The following is a 24,491-nucleotide window of genomic DNA, read 5'->3' as shown; positions in this document are numbered from 1 at the left end:
ATTCTCCTTTCCCTTCCTCCCCACAACAAACACTCTGTGAGGTGAGTGGGGCTGAGAGACTTCAGAGAAGTGTGACTGGCCCAAGGTCACCCAGCAGCTGCATGTGGAGGAGCGGAGAAGCGAACCCGGTTCCCCAGATTACGAGCCTACCGCTCTTAACCACTACACCACACTGGCTCACCCAGGGGAAGAGAAAAGAGTGTTGAATAACCTTGAAACAGTGCAAATGCACATCAAGGTGAGTATTTTTGTTAGCATTTTATGGCTGTATCCAATTATGCTGCCTCACAAAAGCAGAAAACATTCTGCACAGATCTAGTGTTCCGTGAGAGTGCAATACTTACAGGTTTACCATCCAGCCCAGGCTTTCCAGGAAGCCCAGGTTGTCCAGCAGTCCCAGGTTCTGCTTCATCCAGGCCTGCTTTTCCGGGTGGTCCTGGTGGTCCTTCCTCTCCCCTTTCACCTTTTTCACCTTTTTGGCCCTTCAGGTAGAAAATATACAGTTATGGCTATGAACCTAAACTTATGTATTTGGAACTCATTCCCATTTGGAACAAACGGGTTTGCTTCTGAATAAACATGGCCAGAACTGGACAGTGAACTTTATTTTTGTACTTTAAGGCATAACTGAAATTAAAGAGACTGTGCAACCTAGGTAAGGGATGCCTTGGCAAGGGTGGGGTGGGGGGTGCAGCAGGGGCAGGGCAGGACTTCCCTATTTGCCACAAGCAGTGAAACAGGACAAGCCCCCCCTGATTTGGAGTTATGTATATTCATGCACAATTGTGTGGAAGAAAGATGTTAGTGTGAAACATCCCTGGCATAGGCTGCATTCCGTGGGAAGGGCAGCCGATTCCCCACACCAGCCCCTCCAAGGAAGGAATCCAAGGACAACTTTAGACCACAATCCGAAACATGTTTACTCAGAGGTAAGCCCCACTGAGTTCCTCAGGTCTGATTCCCAAGTAAGTGGATGACGGATTGCAGCCTTACTCCTGCATGAAACCATACTTGCCTTTTCTCTGCCTGTAACTTGCAGAAAACCATCACGAGGCTCAGGTGTTGTTTTTAATATTTCCTGAGCCATAGTGGTAAGTTCACTTTCCTGTTTTCTAATTTCTGTAGTGGTTAAACCTAAAGGGGGGTGGGAGGCAGAAATTGCATACGTCATAAAAATATGCAAGAGACTGCATAATAAAACATCATCTGTCGGGAATGACATAATGGTGCTGATTTGGTTCATCGGGGGGGGGGGGAGCACTGAAAAAAATGACAGTAAATGAGAATACCAAAAAATAAAGCAAAAGACAAATTCTAAGCTGAAAACAACTGTGGGTTGTTGTTTTTTAAAGGTAGTGTTTAACTAAAATGATCATAACACTCTAAGCTACAATTAAACTGACACAAGCAAAGAGTTTAAAATTACAGTGCCTTGTTCTTGGACTTTAGTTGGTCCCAAAGTTGTTTCTAAGAGATGGTGGCCTGAAAACTCCATCTCTTCGGAATGAGGTGCTGTGGTTGGCGGGGCGCCTACAGGTCCAGCTGTTGTTTCTTCAGATACGTTCTGAGTCAGGTGCTAGACAAGAATGCAAGGCAAATGTTATCGGGATATTATTACTGGGAAAACACATTGTTGTGAGAGGCAGAGCATAAATCTGCGTGCTTCGTTCTTTTTCAAGGTACTTTTGGATCCATGACAATGCTATTTCCCCCCCTAAACATCACTTACTTTGTGGATAATAATCGAATAAATAATCAAAATGTGTGAAATAGAGGGTGTGGTTGGCCCATGGAAGTAACTCTGCTGAGCTAACACACCCAGTAAGTTAGAAGCAATACCAGCGGAGGCTGGTTCATTAGGGCAATTACCAGTGGGAATTGTAAGCAAAAAGTGCAAAAGTTTCCTCCAAATTCACAAAACTCTTAAAGCCGCAGACTTTTCTGTTTCCCACACACTCCTGAGCCCTCCATTCAAACTTAGAGAGGTACATATTTCAGTCAGTCTCCTGTTCTCTGCCAATCAGCTCTTTGCCCTGTTCAGCCAGTCCCAATCCAAAACATTGCTATGGCCAGCAGGTCCCTTCCATCGATCTCCAAGCAGAACAATTCCTTCTAGAGGGATATTTCCCTTGCCTGAAAAAGCGGACATTTTTATGAGCTAAAAACACCTGCCTATGAAAAACTTAGTTCAATTGTGTTTACAGGAGCATTTGCAAAGTGATCTAGGCAACCGTGGCACCAATAAGCAGCTTTATCTGCCTGGCAGCTGGGTTGTGTAAAAGTATGGGCCTTCATTAGCTTCACTCTATGCTTCCAGCTTTGGACAGCTTGCTTGGTTGGTTGCAATACTCCTGTGTGAACATCCACTTTCCAAAAGCATCTGTTGCGTGACTCTGCTGGCTATTATATACAGTCTTGAGCTCTGCTTTGGCATTTGGCAAGGAAGAACACACTGAGATCCAGTGAGCATTCTCTGCAGCCAGTATATAAATCCAGGGACTTGTTGGCATGTAGACACTTCACAGCTGGCAAAAACGTTTTAAGTTTCGTTAGCGGCAGCATAAATCTTGGGAAATTCAACGCACTGAAGTTCTCTCTAGCATGCCCTTTTAAGTCCATGGGTATTTAACATACCATTTTTTAAAAAATGAAGCTATGAATCCTCCTCAAAGGAAAAAAAACACTTTACCATTAAATTCTTACAGCTTTAAAAAACGGATCACTTCACGAGGCTTTCTGGCTTATGATTGTTTGGCTTCAAAATCTACACAATGTAAAACATGGGGTGATTATTGCACACAAAGAGAGCCTTAGTGTAGCTGTAACGAGGGCTTCACACAAACTGCTCTTTGTCTGGAGGCGGAATGAGGGGCAGAATACAGTTGCCAAAGGAGCGAGTAAAGAGGCTACATATAGGATAGTACTTGTCTTTAAGCCACGAAATCACCTCCCATCTCAGCTTCATTCCTTGGTATTGCATTAGTTCAGTGTCTGCATCTGCTGGGAAAGTATTTTATCCCTCTGAAGTATCTTAAGGGAAACCCGTCAAGATTCAACTTGATTCCCTGATGCAATATACAAAAAACACCTGAAGCCTAGAATCTACACGCTAGCACATTAGAGCGCATTATAGTTCATATTAATATTACTCCCTGCTTTAAATAACTATTATAAATAAGTTAGGCAGTGGACACAGGGAAAATCCTAATCTTTATGGAATCATTCACATCACTGGATAGGAAAAGCGCAGTGTACAAAATGCATTTCTGTATATATAAATGTTTAGACTAACATAGTCTATCTTTATTTTTGCCTAACAAATAATTCTGATGCAATTCTGGAGCTCCCTGCTCTACGAAAAACAACTGACGAATTTTAAGGGAAGCAAAAATGGCTTGGTAAGAGTAGTAAAACTTGCCAGTGAGGGTGGAGGTGGGATTCCACATACCTGTATTCTATTCCATTTCAAGGTGATTGGGGCAGATTGCAGCAATGGTAGAACATGGAAAGAAGTCATCACCCACCATTAATTAGGGTATGCTTCCAGGTGTCATTCCAATTAGCAACAATAGTGTCCAAACAGAAATTGCAACCAAAATATTTGATAGAAGAACTTCCTGCTGTAGGTTTTGAGTGTCCCTACTGCTGTGATTCTGTCTCTCATACCATTACAAGGTGATTGGAACGAGAACTTCACCCACTAGAACATTTGGATGGTGGGTCGGTGGCTGTCGGTCAGTAGCAAACCGTTGTAAGTGGAAACATCCTAACTATCCCAAACTATTACTTGTAGGTACAGAGGACGGACTTTCTGGGAATGAGAAATAACCCTTTTAATGTCATTTACTTATTTATCTATTGAATTTATATACTGCCCTATGCCCAGAGGTCTCAGGGCGGGCATGAACCGTATTTACAACACAAACGACAGAAATGATGTTTTGAATTAAAGTTAAATTGGTATAATCATAAGCATATCATTTTGGCTTTGCCAGCTATGACTTTCAGTGCATAGAACATTATTTTGCACATTAATAGGAAGCCACTACAATAAAGCCAGGGGTGCCTACTTGAATAAAATATTGGGGGAGCCCAGGTAAGTCCCACCCTGCATAATCGTTCACATGACACGGTGCATGCACACCAATTGAACAGCAATGCTCATCAACTTTGCCCCGTCCCTGGCCCCCTCAAATATTTTATTAGGAGAGCAGGCGAAGACCCCTTGGCCCTTAGGAGTTGGCTCCAATGGATAAAGCTGAACAAGATCTAAATCATTCCTCTTCTTCCAGGCCATTATGTTGTTATCCACAGCAGTGACTAGAGGAGGAATGATGGCTGGGAGCAGCGCAGAGAAAAGAAACTCCATGTAGCAGCACTGCCGGATGCCTTCATCTGCCCCAGCTGCAGCAAAACATGTTTCTCCCTTATCAGTCTCTACAACCACAGCAAGTGCTGTAACTCACCAATGGTTTGACTTCACCCCCAAAGGCACAATCCTCATTGTCTCCTGAGACAGACAGACGCCAACAACAAAAAGTTATGATGCCATGTATTTTTGTGGTTTTATACTGTAAACTGTCCTATGATCCTTGGATGAATGGTAGTGTAGAAATTTAATAAATAATCACTATCATAATACTTACTGGGGCTTGTGAGGGCCGAATGATTTCTTGTGTCTCAGGGACACCCTCCTGTTCTTGAATGCTGTTGTAGCCACTGCTTTCTCCTGAAGCCTATGAGAAACAGGCAGGCCACAAGGAAGAATTTAGGTCATGCCCACATGAGGAATTCCATAAGTAATGAGTGTGTGCAAGCCTTAGCAATTTGCATAGACTCATGTATGTTCAAAGCATTGATTACTTCATTAAGTAAGATAGAAGAATAAATCCTAGACTATCCATCTCTGGTGCAGTCAGCTGTTGCTGCATGTAGTTCCAAGTTCATACTTAATGAACACAACCCTTGTAAAGAATCATTAAGCCAAACATGCATCAAACAATTTAGCCTGTTGCAGCAAAAAGTGAGTGTGCAAGATCTTGCACAATTTCATCTCACCCATAACTGGTGAAGCGAAAACAGGCACACACACCCCAGCTGCTTTCCTACCCAGGGGGAGTGGAATTCAAGGTTTGTGACCCTCAGCTGAAGAGCTGGACACGCTGGGAGCTGTAAGCAACTTTTAATAAAAAGCGAGGACTCCTGCTTTTGCTGTGGAAACAGCTGTATCAAAACCAAGCTTCCAATCCTTATTGTAACTGCAGAAAATGCGTACAGGGAAGTACTCACATATGGGTCATCATCCTCACACTGGTCCTCGGTAGCTCTTGGATCCGGTTTGATTGTGAGCTGCTGGATGGAGCCCTGAAAGGAAGCAGAAGAGCCAGTCAAGGGGACATTCTGTATAACAAATCCCACCAAGAGCATGGGACTGGACACTTTGGGTGGTGGCTGCTGTCTTTGAAAAGAACAGATGTAGATGAATTAACTGCGATATAAAGGACTGTGGGCAATGAAAGAAAAGGATGGGGAATTGTGACCATTTTCAGATATCTAAGGCTGTCATGAGAAAGAGAGAGATTAAATTAAGAATATAAGAAGGCCCTGTCCAGCATTCTGTTCTCACAGTGGCCAACCAGGTGCCCACGGGAAGGCCGCAAGCAAGACCTGAGCACAACAGCAGCTGCTCATCCTGCGGTTTCCAGCAACTGGTATTCAGCAGTGTACTGCCTCTACTGAACTCCAATCCTGCTTGTGGCGATCGCACAGGGTCTCCGGACGTTTAACGGTCTATTAATCCCTGTGCCACCACGGTGCTCACTTCCCCGCTGCCACCAACCCGTTACTCTCAGGTAAAACACTGAGTCCAGGTAAAACACTGAGTCCAGACAGTGGTTAAAAGTGAACAACAACAACAAAAAAGTTTATTTTACAAACATTAACAAGTTTATGGTTTCTCAGATAATATTCCTGTCAGTACAGTGGTACCTCGGGTTAAGTACTTAATTTGTTCTGGAGGTCCGTTCTTAACCTGAAACTGTTCTTAACCTGAAGCACCACTTTAGCTAATGGGGCCTCCCGCCGCCACCGCACGATTTCTGTTCTCATCCTGAAGCAAAGTTCTTAAGCTGAAGCACTATTTATGGGTTAGCGGAGTCTGTGACCTGGTATGTAACCTGAGGTACCACTGTATCTTAACTTTAGTTTCTTTACTTCCTAATACCTTCTGACTGATTATCTCAACTGTTTGACTGACTCCTCTTAACAAAGTCTCTCACTCTCTCACACCAGACTAGCCCAGCCCACAGACTTATCTCCTCTGTCTCTTCTAACTCCTGACTGTCTTCTGAACCACCCTAACTCTAACTCCTCCAAAAAACCCCCTCTGTGCTTAAAACCTTATACACCCTTAACTCTGCCCCCTGGGTTCCCATTTGTTAGTCATTTTACAATTAGTTAACCCTTTCCGTATGAACCCAGTATGATGTCACACACCTAGGAGGGCAAACGCCACGCGGCCCTTCCTTCAAGGAGTGCAGGGCAGCGTATTAAAATAGCATGTCAGTCCAGAGCACCTTTGGTGAACATGTGCTTTTGGAAGTAACAAGTCTGAGGAGCTTTTACAACTGAGAATCTGTCAAAGGGAGGTAGGGAAGGCAAAGGAGAGAACAAAGTGCACTAGCATGCACCAAAATGCACTTATATGCAGGGGCGTCGGAAGGGGGGGGCGGTCCGCCCCAGGTTCCATCATGGAGGGGGGTGTCAAAAAGGAACAATTACTCCTCTACTAGGGCGGTTCATAAAAAAAAAGCCAGCTCCAAAGGTCTTATCTTACTACACTAGGGATTATATAGCTATATCTGAAATTTCATGCATATGAGTTAATATCTTGACCCTCCTCCACGTAAATAGCTGTTTACTTGGCCGTTTTTCTATGTCGTGAAGGCTGAAATTTCAATTCAGTGGAGCCAAAACACAATCCATCCTGTAGATTTAAGTATCTGTCCACAGTCGCCTCCTTGTTATCAGAGGCCCATAATCCACATTCCTTTGTAAGAAAATATGGAATAATGTAAAACTATTTTTGCAGACAAAAAAAAAAAAAAAAAATCAATGGGGGGGGCAAGAAATTTTCCGCACCGGGTACCACCTGACCTTCCTACGCCTCTGATTCCATGTACCTTTTCACATGTATTCAAATGATCGACTGATTTGTATACCAACGTTTTTAGGGAGCTTGGAGTGGCAAATATAGTTCCCCTCTATCCCCTCTTTCCATTTTATTCTCACAACAACTGTATGAGTCATCTTACGCTGTATGTTGAATCCCCCCCTGCACATTTTTGTAAAAGGCGGGGGGAAAGGTTAGTTCAACTTTGAGTATACAGGGAAGTATTTTGTGAAGGGGAAATCAACAAATACACCCTACAAATAATAATAATAATAATAATAATAATAATAATAATAATTTCACCTGCAGTTTAAAATTCTAGAAATGTACCTGTGAGTACTGTCACACACAAAAAGCACTGTAACATAACCTACAATTATAGTTATAGGTAGGTAGCTGTGTTGGTCTGCCATAGTCGAAACAAAAAATAAAAAAATCCTTCCCAGTAGCACCTTAGAGACCAACTAAGTTTGTTATTGGTATGAGCGTTCACGTGCATGCTCTGAAGAAGTGTGCATGCACACGAAAGCGCATACCAATAACAAACTTAGCTGGTCTCTAAGGTGCTACTGGAAGGAATTTTTTTATTTTTTATAACCTACTATTTCCATGATGGCATTATGTTCTATATTCCAAAAGTATGGAAGAATTGGGAACTCTCAACCTGCATGGATAAAATCTGCTCTTCTTACCACACATTTCCAACCTTGTCCTGTTTTAATATATCAGTTTAATTTAATATATCAGTTTAATTTACCAGCTGATACCATCCTAGATGGTCTATAAGTCCATAACTGTTTCAACAAATCTGTTCTAATTTCAGAGCCAATTTCCCTTCCCATTTTCTCATGAAGCTACTATTCTGTATCTGAAATCATATAATAGAATTTGCCTATAGTACCTCTTCTCTCTTCACTTATGAACAGTATTTCATGTTTATTTTCTGTCCTTAGTGCGCCATACTTCCTAAGTATAGAATTTAATCTGGGGGGGAAATGAAAACATTGTGGGTCTTATTTCCCTCATTATTTTGCAATTTCCTTGTAGGACAAGTCTGCTCACCCTCTCACTACGGCGACATTGAGGGATGGCAGAAACTCCTTCAAGGGCCCGGTGAAGGTGGCTCAGGATCAGTGCCCAGTCCGGATAGGGGGCAGGGGCGTAGGCTTGCACCGCCTATCAGGAGCTGGATCCAAACCTGCACCCAGGATTGGCAAATGGGGGTGCAGGTTGTTAGGATTGTCCTACTCTCATGTAGGACCTTAACAGAGACACACGCCCGGCTAGCCAGTTCTCTCCCTCCTGGTTGGTTGTTTGGGATCTTCAAAAGCTTTCTTCAGCCCGAACATGACAGCGACTGATACCAAAAGGCATTAGCACACTTATGAACCTGCAGAGTATTGCAGTTTGTGTAACAGAACTCAGTAGCACAGCATTTTGACTAATCTACTTTATTTACATATAATACACTCGGAGCATTCTGACTTAGCTCCTTCCTCTTTCTCATCAGACAGCAAAGAGAAAGAGAACAAGGGACAGTAACACAGTAACACAAAACATCCTGTCTCCGTCACTTCCCACACTGTGGAATGAAAACATACACCGTCATGTGATAGACGACAATCTCATGACTGCAAACACGGAGCAAGAATCCTAACAGGATGTGGGCTGGGCCAGGAGGTGCAGATGAGGAAGCAAGAAGGTTTCCCTCAGGTCCACACCCGGGCCATTTAAGCAGCCCGCATTTGGGGTGCTCACCTGGGTTGTTCCCTCGTCAAGGACACAAAATCGTATATCAGTATATGCAGATTCATGTCCTCTTTTTTGAGTGGAACAGAAGACTCAATCTGGACATACATGCATTGAGCCTAGAAAATCCTGTTGGCATCTTTGTGTTCTGTTCTGGTCACCACACCTCAAAAAGGATATTGCAGAGCTGGGAAAGGTGCAGAAAAAGACAAGCAACCTTGTCAAGGTATTGGAGCAAATCTTAACATTTTGGACACTTTTGGAAGTAAAGGGGAACATGACAGAGGTCCATAAAACTATGCACAGTGTGGAGAAAATAGAGAATTTTTTCTCTTCTCACACAACACTCAAGAGTCAGCCAATAAAGCTGAATCCTGGAAGATTTGGGACAGACAAAAGGGAGTATTTCTTCACACAGCACATGGTTAAACAATGGATTTGCTACCACAAGATGTAGTGAGGGTTGCCAACTTGGGGATTAGATACAATTGTGGAGGATAAAGCTGTCAGTGACTACTAGTCATGAAGGCTATGCGCTGCTTCTGAACACCAGTTGCTATGGATAGGAATAACCTATTTCCATAATTAAGTTCCATCTCATTTCTTCACTAATGTGCAACTGTTTTTTAAAAATAAAAGTCCATATGAAAATTTGAAAATACCCATTTTATCATAAAATAGTTAAATCTCAGTATATGCCTTTCTAAACATATTTTATATTTTAAAAAAACCATTTTAAAATGCATTTGGGTGTGTTTTTGAGCAAAGCTCAGAGAAGTATGAAACAGAAGGGATAATTGCCTTCTGATCCCTCTATCAGAATGGTATGTGGAGACTGGGTCAGTTCACTTAAAAATGCAGACTCTCCATCCCCTGCTAGGATTCTCTTCCCCACATAAACACCCTTAGTAATGAATAGTTTGCCTTCCAGGTGCCAGTATCAATTCTCCTTGTCTCAAGAACCGTCAGGGCCGGCCCTACCATTAGGCGGAATGAGACAACTGGCTGAGGCAGCAGATGCTGAGGGTCAGGGAGCAGGCAGAGCTTTGTGTGCCAAGCTGGCTTGCTGCCTATTGGTGCAGTGGATGAAGGTGACCCAATACCAGTGCCAGCACAGTCAGCTTCTGTACGTGGAATGGGGTGGTGGTGCCGCCATCTTGCCCTTTTCCTTGGGCATGTCTTGGGCTGGCCCTGAGAGCCATGGACCAAACCTCTTTCCTGTAGAACCGCTGTGATAGACTAGCTGCAGAATAATCCACACATTTACTACATGGTGTACTTACGGTGAATCTTTCTACATTTACTACATGGTGTACTTACGGTGAATCTTTCCAGTCCTGTCGCTCCAGCGTTGCCAACAAATATTCCTGAGCTCGATTCAAAGAGCAAGGGCTGATCTGATCTCTGAAACTGCACCCTGTGATATTCCTCGCAGTCCATAAACAATGCAATGTCGTTGCCCTGAACAGCTATTGTAAAGCGATTCCATTTGTTGGTCATCACTGGGACTTTAAACGAAGCAGCTTCTCGGGATATGTGGGAACCCGGTTCAGTGTAGTACATAATTATTCTCTGGGTGCTGTCATCCACAGGCGATAGTCTGGCTCCCAAATAAATTGTCTTCTGAAAGGCATCTGTTACAGCGAACAAGACGCCTCCACGGTCGCTGTTTGGTTTGACGGTGACGGCGATAGCAAAATCTCTGTAGAACGGTTGAGGTATCAGAGTCCTTGTCAGACGGCCAATGTTAGCCTCTGGTCCAAAACTGTATGCTGGAAACCCTCCATAACCGGTAATGAAGGAGACAGAAGGTGGCAGTGGGACTCCTATTAGTTCGGTGAGATCAAGGTGCTCCTTTGACCCTCTTTCTGTAACACAAAACAAAAAGTATTATTAGTAAGCGCATGCAGTCAGGATTCTATCCAACTTTTCAGGAAGAGCTATAAGCTTGTTCCAACCTTGCCAAATTCTCTTGAACAGTGAGAGAAAAGGCACTCAGACGGTTAAGCAATAGATACTTTTCCATTTTTTTATACTGTTAAATGTCACGTAACTTTAAATGTAGACCATTGGTACTGAGCTTCTGTTGTTGTTTTTTTGCCTTTTGTTTCTGCCATGGTTTTCATCCTTCCCTGGGACCTGGGCACCCACAGCTCCCCTTGCAAAATAGCAGGAGGGGGTAATGAGTAGCAGAGAACCAGCAAGTGTGTGTGCTTAACCCCTCTTCTCTGGGCATCAAGAGATGGTGGGACAGCTGATCTACAGAGCAGATCAGTCACAGAAGCACACCACCCAACTGCCATTTCTTTGCTGTACATTCCCTCTGACACGTACAGTGGTACCTCGGTTTTTGAACAGCTTAGTTCACGAACCACTTGGAACCTGAACAATGCACAACCAGAAGTAAGTGTTCTGGTTTTCGAACTTTTTTTCGGAAGCTGAACGTGCTCCGTTTTGAGTCTCCCTGTGTTTCCTGTTGTGCTGCTAATTTGCGTCCCCCCATTGTAATTCAAGCCTTCCATTTCTGATTACAGTATTCTAAGGTGATATTTGGAACTTACATTTGGTGCTTCTGTTTTTGCTAGTTATTTTGCGTTTTTTGTTTTGAGGCTTTTTCAGTTAATTTGTTTTTGGGACTGTGTGGATCCTAGTTCTGCTACTGATTGATTGATTGATTGATTGATTGTGTGACTGCGGAGATGGATAAAAGCCCCCCATCCAAACAATGACTATCATCAGCGCAGGTAAGAAAAAAAGTAATTTTTATTTTTATCATCTACAATACTGTTTTATTTATTTTATAGTACAGTCCCTTGATTGCTGGGATGCGGGTGGCGCTGTGGGTTAAACCACAGAGCCTAGGACTTGCCATTCAGAAGGTCAGCGGTTTGAATCCCTGCAACGGGGTGAGCTCCCGTTGCTCGGACCCTGCTCCTCCAACCTAGCAATTTGAAAGCACGTCAAAGTCAAGTAGATAAATAGGTACCGCTCCAGCGGGAAGGTAAACGGCGTTTCCGTGCGCTGCTCTGGTTCGCCAGAAGCGGCTTAGTCATGCTGGTCACATGACCCGGAAGCTGTACGCCAGCTCCCTCGGCCGATAAAGCGAGATGAGCACCGCAACCCCAGAGTCGGCCACGACTGGACCTAATGGTCAGGGGTCCCTTTACCTTTACCTTTACTTTGATTATTACTTTCATTTTATGGATCAATGGTCTCGTTAGATAGTAAAATTCACGTTAAATTGCTGTTTTATGGGTTTGTTTTTAAAAGTCTGGAACGGATTAATCCGTTTTTCATTACTTTCTATGGAAAAGTGCACCTTGGTTTTGGAACGCTTTGGTTTTGGAACAGACTTCCAGAATGGATTAAGTTTGAGAACCAAGGTAACACTGTAGTTCCACCCTTGCTGTATTGCACTGTGCACCAAGCACTGAACACGGTCTGAAAACCGAGCTCCAAGGCAAGTAGTTCTGCTGTGAAGTTACAACATTTCTGGCACATAGCTTGGTGCACTGCTCTCTTCCCTCAGACCGCAGGCTCTCCCTCTTCCTTAGAAACACCCTCATTTCCCTTCATTCAACAGAGAGGTGGTAGAACCGCAGGCTCCAAATGCTCTCAGGCTCTCCCTTCCAAAATTTGGGGAAAACTGATTGCATGTTGCATTTGTGTTTTTCAAAGAACTCTTTGGCACTGACAAATCTAGTACAAAATCAGGGTGACCAGGATATTTGGGGTTATCTGGAATGACTCAAAGAGTAGAAATGAAACACCGGCTCAACTGGTGTGAGGGATGGGCTAGCCAAAATCTGTTGCTAATACGTTTGAATGTATGGCTGGCAGCACAATCTTTACAAGGTTTCCTTTTGTTTAAATTACACACAGCAGAGTACAGGAAAGTGCAGTCTAATCCCCTCCATTATAGAACAGCTTTATATTAATCCTTTGGAACACATAATCCAGCTTGTCTACATAGTTTGAAATGAAGCAAGAAAAAAATATGCAAGTATAGACTGTAAGGAAAAAGGCAAAATGGAAAGATTTCATCCTTGGAGTGTATTAAGTTTCTGGAATTCTCTTCATAAATCCCACTAATAGACAGACAGGTTTATTTCATGCATTTTGAACTGTTTTATTTAGCTGGTAGTACTTTGTCCACTGTCTTATATTGTGATTTGATTTAAAAATAATAATTGAATGCCTGTATGGAGTAACTTAGCTGCAGTTTTTTGAAGGTTTCCCAGTGATACCAATAACACATCATCATAATGCCATAAATTAATAAATATTAATCTGATAAAGTCATGGAGAATATCAGCATTTCTGTCAAATAAATTAATATAACAACGAAAGAGAAGTCTTTCCTTCATTGGCACATAAGACACAGAAGGTACTGTACTTTAATTGGTGCCTCCCCAGCAGAACGTAAGCTTAGGGCAGGTTGGTATATTGAAAGACTTTCCATCAAGTATTCTGGTCCCAAGCTGAATTATTGACACATGCTGCTGTGGTACTGCAACCCCAGTAATTAAATAATGTGGAATTTTTCATTAGTATGTCATTTTTACTGAATGAGAAGATGGTGGTGATTGTTTTAATGTATTTGATACACTGAGATCCAGGGCCTTATAGTGGTTCCCTCATTGTAAGAGGCAACGTTACAGGGAACCAGGCAGAGGGCCTTCTCGGTAGTAGCACCGTCCCTGTGGAATGCCATCCTGTCAGATGTCAAGGAAATGAACCAACTATTTGACTTTTAAAAGACATCAGAAGGCAGCCCTGTATCGGGAAGCTTTCACTGTTTGATGTTCTACTGTGCTTAATGTTTTTGATTTGTTGGAAGCCACCCAGAACGGCCGGGGCAGCCCTGTCAGATGGGCAGCATATCTATAATAACTTATTATTATCAAAATTTATATACTGCTCACTCAACAGAAAACCTCTAAGAGGTTTACAAACAAAATGCTCCAAACAGAATCATTATAGCTATCACACAAATTATGCAGAGAAACCAATAATTAATCTTCCAACTTTCAAACAAACGAAATGAAGCCATAGGAACATGAAGACATACTAAATTTAATTGTGGGAGTGGCGAGCCCCCCCCCCCCATGAAGGTTATCCACCTTTTCCTCTGTGCCATCATGCAATTTTTCATCATTTAAATCAATCCTTCAAAGCTGCTGACTGCTCCATAGTAGAAAAATTAAGGCTTCTGAGAGGAGAACTTTTGAATTTGGGTGTAGGGAAAAGGTCATCTGAAACTACCTCCCTTGGCCCCCAGAGCTTTATTTCAAGGAAAAAAATGTGCTGGCACTCACCATGAAATTGTTACAGTAAGTGCCACACTTTTCACGTTGGGGGAGGTGCCAGTACTGAGTACCCCTGAGTACCCCCAGAAAGAAATAAAAAAGCACTGCCATTTTCCCTCCAGAAGTCTCTTGGGAACTGTGCTACATGATGTCATTGCACCAGGCACACATGGCAGACACCAAGAGCAAGGCCACCACTGGTAAATTAGTCTCCCCACCTCCGAAAAGTTAACCCCCTTAAAAGCTCTGCTAAAATACCTCCCCAAATTTTGCTACTTACAAATGACTGGCAAAATTGCAAGTATGTTTTGCCTCATTGCTAAGCTAAACCCCAATCAAACAGCTGCGTTTGTGGGGGGGGGGGAGGGAATGAATCGATAGACCAACCATGGACCTCTCAGCATAATACATAGTTTGGCCTACTGTGCCAGTCTTTTCTGAGCCGTGAGTGGTCCTAACCAGCCTCGTCCACAATTGCACCCATGCTTTGTATAAGGAAATGCATATGGACCCTACAGCCTGCCAATATGGCTGGCAACAATTTCTATGACCAGAGCTGTTTCCCATGCCTGGGCCGTCCTTGCTGAGCACTAATGCAACATCAGTGAGGGATGGGGCACATGGCCTGTGGTTTCAGCACACCAAGTATTACTGGAAAGAGGGATGTTACAATGGCTTCCACTATACTGAGGTTACAGCAGGTAATAGCAAAAAAGCCCTTTAATGGGGGGGGGGAGAGACAGAGTGGGGTGCGTGTGTCTTTTGATACGACCCTATCCCCACGGCTTAAGGTAGGTAAGAACATTCATTGCAATTAATTTGCATAATAAACCTGCTGAATAGAAAGGCAACTTATTATTCCAGTCTTACAAAAGAGCAACTGAGGGTGAGGGCTTGCCCATAATTCCACTTCTCCTGTCCCTAGAAAGCATGGGTCTGAGTGGTTTTCCATTTTTCCTGCCAATCCCCCCAGGAAAAACTGAAGAAGAAGAAGAGTTTGGATTTGATATCCCGCCTTTCACTCCCCTTAAGGAGTCTCAAAGCGGCTAACATTCTCCTTTCCCTTCCTCCCCCACAACACACACTCTGTGAGGTGAGTGGGGCTGAGAGACTTCAAAGAAGTATGACTGGCCCAAGGTCACCCAGCAGCTGCACGTGGAGGAGAGGAGACGCGAACCCGGTTCCCCAGATTACGAGTCCACTGCTCTTAACCACTACACCACACTGGCTCTCCAAAACTGCTCTTTAGTGCTGAATCGGAACAAACGTCAACCTGCAGAAAAAACCAATGGATGTTTATTTTGATTTAGTGTTAAATAAGCAGCGTGTTTCTCTGGGAGGGGGAGATCAGTGGGGCAAGCAGAGGTGTGGATGAGCCCTGAGAAATAATGACCTACACAAGACCACCCAACGACCTATCAGAAATTAGAATCAAGGTCTCTCTCCGCTGATCACAAGAAAACCAGCAGTCCACTTTGCTGGGGCAATCTCTTATTTTACAGCTAATGTACCTGCTTTCTTCTGTTTCCACATATTTATTTTCTCCGCTGTTCTGTACTCCTGATCCAATTCCATAGGTGTTTTCCTAGGAAAATGCACGGCTATTTTTCCAGTAGCTAAGGTAGGTTTGGAAGGTACACCAGCAACACGTGGCGCCATGCCAGGGGTATCCCATGCTGCTGGAACTGCTGAGCGGGCCCCAGTCTCCCCCAATGCCCAGCCACTGGTTGAATAGATCCTTGGCGTGGGAGAAGTAACAGGACTGGCGGTCACTGGCAAAGGTGAAATAGCCGTCCCAGGAGAGCCCCACAGCCGTTGCCACCACCATTGTCCTTGTACCAGGCCAGATGGCATTAGGAGAAACAGCCAGGCAAGTTTAGCAAGCATCTTCTGTTTCAAAGCCGCACACAAAGGGTCAAAATTCCTTTCTGCTTCAACATCTACAACTGGCCTGTCAGAGTGAAGAGAAGCAACTTCATCCTTCTGCCTGTTTTAAAAGAAGCTCCATCTCCATATTATTCTCCGTGTATCAGCTTTTTGATGGAAGGACGGTGGGCTTGCCCTTCGCAAAATCCAACTGGTCCTCTTAAATGGTTCTAACAAGCCTTCATCCTTCTGCAAAGCCTGTTAGTTAGCAATTTCCTTTCTCATGGAAATGAAGGGTTTGCCAGCCAGTCTTAGGAGGAGTCTTTTGTGTTTACCAATCGCAGTGAAGGGGGCCAGTCTGCCTCCCTCCCTGATCCCAAATCTTTGCCTCCTAAGCAGTTTCAGAGAATTCCATCACGTGTTAAGTCTCCCCATGGTGGGTTTCAGACACACACAGGGAATTAGGAAGTAATGTTCTCATTAAACTCAGAAGAACCAGGGGTGTATAATCTTTATCAGGTGCATTTGATAAGGGCTTCTGTGAAACATGAATATATGGATATGGATTTATTTTTGTGACTCCTATCACAGCAGTGTTAAGGCGTGAGTGAGATTTGCCCCTAAAGATTCTGCACTAACCCTGCCATGCATTTTTCTTTCTTCCCACCCGTAATAATTCATAGTTTTGTGGAAAGCAGGAAAAGGCATTCGAATGAGCATGCCATTTGTTTCATGGTTACATTCCCCCCCCCCAAATATATCAAGAGAGAGTTATTTATTGATACTTATTCAAAGATATACAGAAATACAGACCGATTACAAAGTATCTTTTTATAATATACTGAAATAAAACAGCTGCTTAATATAGAAACGAACAGGGGCAGAAAGAAAAGAAGAAAAGAAAAAGAAAGACCTAAGGAGAGTGAAAGCCAAAGAGCAAAGAGAGAGGGGGGGAAACCTGAAGAAAAATAAATGAAGATAAAAGGCATTCGCTCATTAAGATCGAACCATTCTCTCTTCTATAAAACAGTATTTTATTCATTCTTCAACTCCAGTTACTACAAATTCATTTTCTCTTTCACACAAAAAGTCCGTAAGAAATTTCCAGTGCTTAATAAATGTCAGTAATGATTTTTCTCTAATTATACACGTTAACTTTGCTATTTCAGTCAAGTCCAATAGTTTAATCGGCTGTATCTTTCCATCTTCATGCATATAGAAGTCTCACTGCTGTGATCATATATTGGGGTAATCTCCCGTAATCCTTTTTCAATTGTGTACCCATTAACCCTAAAAGAAAGCATTCTGGCTTCAACTGAATATTAACCTTTAAAATCTGCTGTATCAAAGTATGTATTTGTATCCAATATTTATTTATTTTTAGTCTTTTTACATGTCCACCAAGCACGATAAAATGTTATGTTTATGGTTGCAGATCAAGACTCCCTCCCCCAAAGCCCTGAAAGCTTCAGTTTTGAAATCTGTGCAGGACAAGATTTGGAGCCCGATGGCACACAATAGCAGTGGACCCAAGTTGAAACACTATGAAGGTTTAAACACCTGGACCTGCACCAATTGCATAGAAAACGCAGGGGGGGGAGAGAATATGGGAATTACTAAAGAGCAAATAGTGGAAGCACCTCTGGCTTACTCTCCCCCCCCCCCCATCCTCCCACGTTCACTTTCCCCTCAGACAAAAGTGCTAGGGGAGAGAGGGTGGCCCCAAGGTGGCTCCATAGGCCTCTTCAGCAGCTTGCCACGTTGCTCTTATTTTATTTATTTGTTTCATAACATTTATAAGCTGCTTGAATGTAAAAAACCTCAAGGCAGTTTACAAAACATAGAACAGTAAAATCAAGAGAAAACCACAACCCTACTTTAAGACATAGGAAAGTTAAAATACTAAAAACGGGTTGAAATTAATTCCGCTTTCAAAGGATCTGGGTAGGCTTGTCTTAAAGAAGAATGTTTTAATCAGGTGCCAACAGGAGTACATACAGGGAAGCTGCCTGCTAAATCTCAATAGGAAGGGAATTCCATAGTGTAGCCGCTGTCAGACGAAACGATGGAGTCCGTCCAAAGGCAGAACGGGCATTGTGTGGCACCTGTAGTCGTGCCAATTCCACCAAATGAAGCAATCAAGTGGGCATCTGTGGAGCAATGCGATCTTGTAGGCAAACTGGTCCCCAGTTGTTAAGGGCTTTATATACTAATGGCAACAGCTTGGACCAATAGCAAGTCGGAAACCGGTGCAGATCTCTGAGCACAGGTGCTATAAGCTGACAAGGGCTGGATCTACACACACCTTTTAAACGTTATTATGTCACGGTGTTTGGTTTCCTTTTTGTTTCCTTTTTCACAATGTCTATCTGGGTTTTGGATGGGGGTAGCTCTGCAGCGCCCTCTGGTGTCGCATTTTATCAACACATAACTAACATTTAAAAAGAAAATTTTAGCGTTAAAAACCATGAGTGTAGATTCGCCCAGGGCCTCCCTCTTGCCTGCAATCGTGCTGCCGCATTCTGCACTATCTGCAGCTTCTGGTCAAGCGCGAAGGATGCCCCACATAGAGAGCACATTGCAGTAATCCAGCCTTGCAGCAAGCAGTGCATGAACTGCAGTGGAACTCTTAAAGTCACCCTTGCGTACTTACCCCTTCCCCTCTTGTGAGATCAGGGCAGCTGCTTTCACCTTAATTAGGTGGCTGGTGAGGCTGCAACTTGTGGCTATAGGATTATGACTTGAAGAAAAAGAGGTGTAAGAGAAAGCACACTTTATTTATTTTTATTACCTTCCCTTCACCATAAGGTCCCAGGATAGGTTACAACAGTTAAAAATACCATATTAAAAACAATTTCAAGGAAACAGTTGGAGGAAATGTTAATAGAACAAGTAGTTGTTGCCTTTCCAGCTTCCAAGGGAGCTGCCTAATATTTATTTATTTACTTACTTGTTTATTATATGCCGCTTTTTCCACTAAAGTGACTCAAAACAACGTACAATGAAATAAACAATCACTGGAACCAAATATAAGAACAAGAACTCACAAGGGCATATTTTAAAGGTCTAACAGCTTTGCTGCATGTTTTATGATTTAAAATTTCTTCTTGGGTTCTCTCATCAAAGAATACTTGCCCCAAACCTGGATCTAGGATCATTTTATAGCTATCCGCCCCCGAACCAACACCTGCCACCTGCAGCAGGCTGATGACATGTTGGGACAGCTCCATATCTGTCATGGTGGTGGCTGTGAAGTCCTGAGCTTCCCCAGGTGTGGTGGAAATCCCCCCAGAACCAGCAGTCTAGGAGTCTTCAACAGCACCTCTGAGCCCACCTTTGCCAGCTCAGACAGGGAGGCTCCTGGGCAGTGAACCAGCAGAATCCCTTGCCTGCTCTGATTACCCAATGACAGTTATGGGGACAGGAAGCCTCGTGTAAGAGAGGGAAAGCCTAGAGAGAGCAACACACACACCCTGACCCTCAATTCTGCTCGGATGCTGGACCGCCTACCCAGGGCACCCAGTGGACGACTGACTACTGCTGAATCAGACCAACCCTACCTTGCTTGCCAACCAGATCTCAGTAATCCAAACCATATCACCTCCTCATCCACAATCAAGCCATGGATGAGGGAGGTCTTACTTGAAGCTGGCCTGGCATTCAGGAGCTGCCTCTGAAGGCCCAAGGGCTGGCTGATAGGGCAACCCCAATGCTTCTGCCTGGAAAGGGGCTCGTGCACTGCACAGCCACCTACTGTCTGCGCCACAGGCCCCTCACCAGGCTTGCCCCCACCCACACTAAACCTCCTCTTACCCATATTGCTCTCCCAAGGACAGCACGGCAGAAGTCTGCTCACTTTTTCCGGTGGTCAGTGTTGCAGCTGGGCAACCGGGACCCAACTGTGATCTGGCTTGGGGGGCAAAGAGTTGACACCCCCTTCTGTGTCATCCTGGCCGCATCGCCGGCGCTGGGCGCAGCCGCACCCATCAGGGCCACACTGACCAGTCAGCACTGAGAGAGGGCATGGCCATGGATGACTTAACCTCAGCGTGGCCGGCCAGGACCCTCTCTCTCACTCTCCCAACCCACCCACCCTCTTTTCACGCTTTGTTCTGATATGACCTTGCTGTGGACACTTGTCGGCCGCCATATTGTTGGGGCCAGGTAGGAATTTTTCCACTTGGCAAATTGGCATCAGCCATTTGGTTTTCGGCTACCTGGTAGCAATCATCATAACTATGAGTGAGGCCTTGGCATGCAGACACTAGGCTATGAATTCCTAATCGGGCAAGAGCCATCACTCAAAGAGAGAAAGAAAAAAGAAAATTGTTCTTTTGGTAGAGTTGTTCATTTCAAGGGCACAAGACCTTTAAAATTACTAGGAAGTGTGTGAGAACATGGTGTGGGAGAATGCAAGAAAAGATCATTCACATCTCTTTCTCCAAATTACTCTGCAGGCTGCCAAGTTCCTCATCTATGGCTTCAATGCTCTCGTCAGAGCACTCCTTCGGATTGCAGATGTGACCTACTTTTTAAAAAGTGAAGTTTTCCCATAATCTGTGGAAGTAATTCCACGCCAAGCGTCCTGAAACGTTCCAAGTAGAGGAAGGGCTGATTTCCAGAGCTTTCTGGAATGACTTTGCTAAGCAATGACTGTTAGCAAACTGTACAAATCAGGAACATTAGGTTAATATAATAAAAGCCAAGCTGCTAGCCAGAATTTTCAGGGCTTCTGTACATTTTCAGGACAGCATGATATGAAGTAGATGTTCCCTCAGAGACAGATATAGGCCAGCGCAACCAGTTCAGTCACTCTGGGCACAGAGCTTCGGGGGCGCCTCAGGGGGTGCCACAACTATGATTTAGAATGGAGCATGAGAACCTGGGGTGCCAAATTTTGGTGTTGCACAGGGTGCCGCTGAAAGTTTAGATCCCAAGGTCTATCACTGACCCCCTGTAGGAAGGAACTGAGTTCAAGAGAAACTTCTTTCGAAAGGTCACAATTCAGGAACCATAATTTCTGGCTGCAGGTGTACCTGGGACCGCTTTTGAATGCTGAGGTGCAAACCTTGAACACATGGTGTAATAATAAAGGGGATAATGCTTAGGGATATCAGCAGTTAATTCTAAAAATCTGGTATCTGGCGGAAACTGGGAATAGAGGGCTGAGGGCTGAGCCAGAGGGGAGACCCCAGTGATTTGTAGCAGGTGTGCAGGCAGAGACCAGCACGATCCTAAAGGATATAACTGGGGTGGGAGAATATGTCAATTTTGGTTTCTCTCAATTCTTCCCATCTTAACATCAGTTCTCCACATTTCCACACCAATTTGCAACTTGTTAAAAAGAGTTCCTATGAAAATTTATTAGCATTGTAGTGCAATTTTCTTCTAATATACACTTTTTATATGCAATTTTCCTTCCAAACATTTCTTTTGCAAAGCAATTTCCCCTAAAATAATGGTTTTTTGATGGTTAGTTGCACTAATATAAGTATTTTATGGGACACTTTACCTCGTTATATGATTTTTTTGTACCCAGTATTTGGCTGGAGAACTGTACTGCTAAATTTGGAGAAGTGCAAGTTTAGGAATATTGCTGTGCTTCGGTTCTCAGAAGTGTGAATTTGGGAAGTTCACATTTAAAATGCAAATTCAATTGACATCCTAGATAACTGATTACAAAGAATTAGTTGGACATAGAGGACTTTTCTGGCAACTGACTTCGAACCAAACCAAACGCCAGTTATTTTGTTCTTTTTCTGGTCAGCTGCTTACCGTAAGAGTGCCTCAGTAGAGGCTTCAGCTGCAAAGGGCCTTCACAGCGGTTGGGAATGGCTTATGTATAGTCAAAGCTTTAACTGATGTTGCTACCTGGCTTGTTTTAAATTTAGCCTGACCTTTTCTAACACCCACACAGGTTAATCTTTTAGCTCTGCTTCAGAGCTAGGTCATCTATATTTCAAATATGTATGTATTTCAGTGAATTTACGTATGCAACCATTCCCCTTCACAGACAACCACAGCTTTTACTCATATCAATCATACATTAATCATACATATAACCCATATATTCTGCAAAAAAAAACCAACCCCAACACCTGGTTTTTCTGCTACTAGTGCCTGTGATGCACTAGCATCACCATGCAATGGAAATCTCAAGAACCACTGCAAAAATGACTTAGTATAGCAATATATGGGGCATTGTCCCTGCAGAACACCTTTTGCAGCAGCATGGAGTGAGCAGGGGAGAAACTAAGACTTATAATTTGCTTTATGGCTTATGATTTTAATGAAGGGTGTGGCTTCAGTTGTACTCCTACATCTCATTCCTCTCTATGGCTTAGTTATCTAAATATAATTTGATATGTATTGCGGTTTGGTCCTGTTTTCTAGACAGGATACATGCTGTCTATCTACTCCTGCAGGTCTGTATTGTTACTTTCATTATTCAGTTGTTTTGATTCTATGCCACATGAGGGGTTTTTTAAATGGAAACAACAATCTAATAATAATAATAATAATAATAATAATAATAATAATAATATTTTTATTATTTATTCCTCCCCAAAATCTATAGGCTTTGCCCCCCCCCTCCTCACACCTCTCAGATATTTAATTTCTGGAAATCCCAGGGAACAGAAATTGAAATCTGATGCATGGGAATTCCAGTAACTCACTGCAGCAAACCGCTTAAAAGAGGAAGCTGCATCATTAAAAAAAAAAGGTTAAAAGATCACATGGATTTGCATAAAATTTGTGTGTGTCAATTTATATGCATAGATGCAAGTTTTAAAACAAATACTGTAATTTGAATGGAAAAAGTATGTCACATCATAGTAAAGGGACTGTGGCCAGGTGACCTTCTGCAGTATGTACCTGCTGAGACTGTTGCACAGGTGCTCTCCACTGATGGCCAACACCAGGGCCCCCCCTTTCCCATCTCAGGGTTATCTTTAAACTAGGCTTGGCTAGCTCGATAAAGAGAGGATTCCTTCAAATATAGAACTGTCCTCTGGCCTCCCTCCCAATATAGGTCTGCCCTCTTTAAAGTGGAGCACACAGAGCCACTCTAAGGGACAAAGAGGCTTTTCTAGCCTGCGGAAATGGATATTGCTGAAGGATTTCAATAGCACAAAACCCTTTTAATGATTAAGTAGCAGACTGCAGGGTGAGATCATCTTTGGGTCAACCTTTCCTTGAATATCTACTGTACTTCCTAACATTTGTTGCTTAAGGCATCTCTCATTCTTCTTCCGTCCTCTGCTGGACAGAAAAATAGTTTACACAGCAAAATTGCAACTCTTTTAACTACATTGTTCAAAACCTCCTTCCTGATTTGAAAATCTTGTGGTGACGGACCAAATGCGTACCCTCCAGCATTCCTCAGATGAAAATAGGGACATTTCTCACACCCCCTCCTGGGACACCCGCCCCCCCCATTTTTTCCTCCTCCATAGAGAAGGCTACACCAATGGGACACAGCACACACATCTTCCGCCATCCTGAGAAAACATCTTAATCCTGATTTAATTAAGATGCTTAATTTTTATATCAATCTCATTCCAGAAGTATCAGCAGCAACCATTTTGAAGTAAATACTTTTTCAGAGATCAGCTGATTCTCTGACACCCATTATAAAAAGGTATGGGACAAAAATCAGGAAAGAGTCTTTAGAAAAAAATAAGTAGTCTTGAAAACGTGCACCTGGAAACTATTCCATTAGCTATATAAACAGCTCAATGAAACAAAATTTATTGGAAAATTAATTTTGCAAAACAGGAGACAGTGGAATGGGGAAAATAAATTCAGAAAGCTAGTAGCCTAACCATTAAACAAAGAGCAAAAATATAAATTCCTTTCATAAGGAATGGAACAGATTTAGCCAAGTCCCCAGAAGAGCTATCTCAAGTATCTTTAAATTGCTAATTAAAAGTATATAAACTAGACAACCCCAGTACAGACAAGTACTTTCCCATCTAGGATACCAGACTCTAAAATTATCTTGTGACATTCATATTGCATTAGCTGAACTGGTTTTGTTAGAAGACACAGCTGACGGGGAGCTAGCTAACCCCAATGGAAGCTGTTTTGCTCTCTGGGTCCCCCACAGCAAAGACGCCATTGTCCTTGGAATAGAGGAGATGGATCTGAGGTTTAGTTGCAGGGCAACTTTAGGGCAGAGTGGGACCCAGTGAGCTGCCTGAGTAAAACCAGCGAGCCACTGGGGAAGAGCTGGGAGTGGGAGCTAGCTGGAGGAAGCTTGGGTCCACACCACCAGTCCCCCATGGAAGCTGTGAAGCCCTTTGGATCCTCTGCAACAAGGATGTGCCTGGAATAAGCTGCTTCCCCCACTGGAATAATAATGCTATAATGCTTGGGGCTTTCCACGCAGCCCC

At 43.3% G+C, this 24,491-nt stretch overlaps 1 protein-coding gene across 3 annotated transcripts in view; it reads right to left on the bottom strand.

Moving 5' to 3' along the window:
* The window catches only part of COL15A1 (collagen type XV alpha 1 chain), a 122,075-nt gene that overhangs the window by 60,740 nt on the left and 36,844 nt on the right, over positions 1-24,491 (bottom strand). For all 3 annotated transcript variants that reach the window (XR_013978543.1, XM_080976500.1, XM_080976501.1), the window contains exons 3-8: positions 10,241-10,788; positions 5,290-5,364; positions 4,647-4,736; positions 1,432-1,576; positions 1,016-1,134; positions 345-482 (exon numbers count right to left, since the gene is read on the bottom strand). Coding sequence is in view for 2 of the 3 variants with exons in the window: in XM_080976500.1 (XP_080832626.1) it covers positions 345-482; positions 1,016-1,134; positions 1,432-1,576; positions 4,647-4,736; positions 5,290-5,364; positions 10,241-10,788 (1,115 nt within the window). In the remaining variant the exon portion in view is untranslated. The remainder of the gene's footprint in view (positions 1-344; positions 483-1,015; positions 1,135-1,431; positions 1,577-4,646; positions 4,737-5,289; positions 5,365-10,240; positions 10,789-24,491) is intronic.

The sequence above is a fragment of the Podarcis pityusensis genome (assembly GCF_964106645.2).
Source record: "Podarcis pityusensis genome assembly, chromosome: 13".
Lineage (NCBI taxonomy): Eukaryota > Metazoa > Chordata > Lepidosauria > Squamata > Lacertidae > Podarcis > Podarcis pityusensis.
Note: the sequence above shows the minus strand (reverse complement) of the source record. Positions and strands in the feature narration are given on the sequence as shown.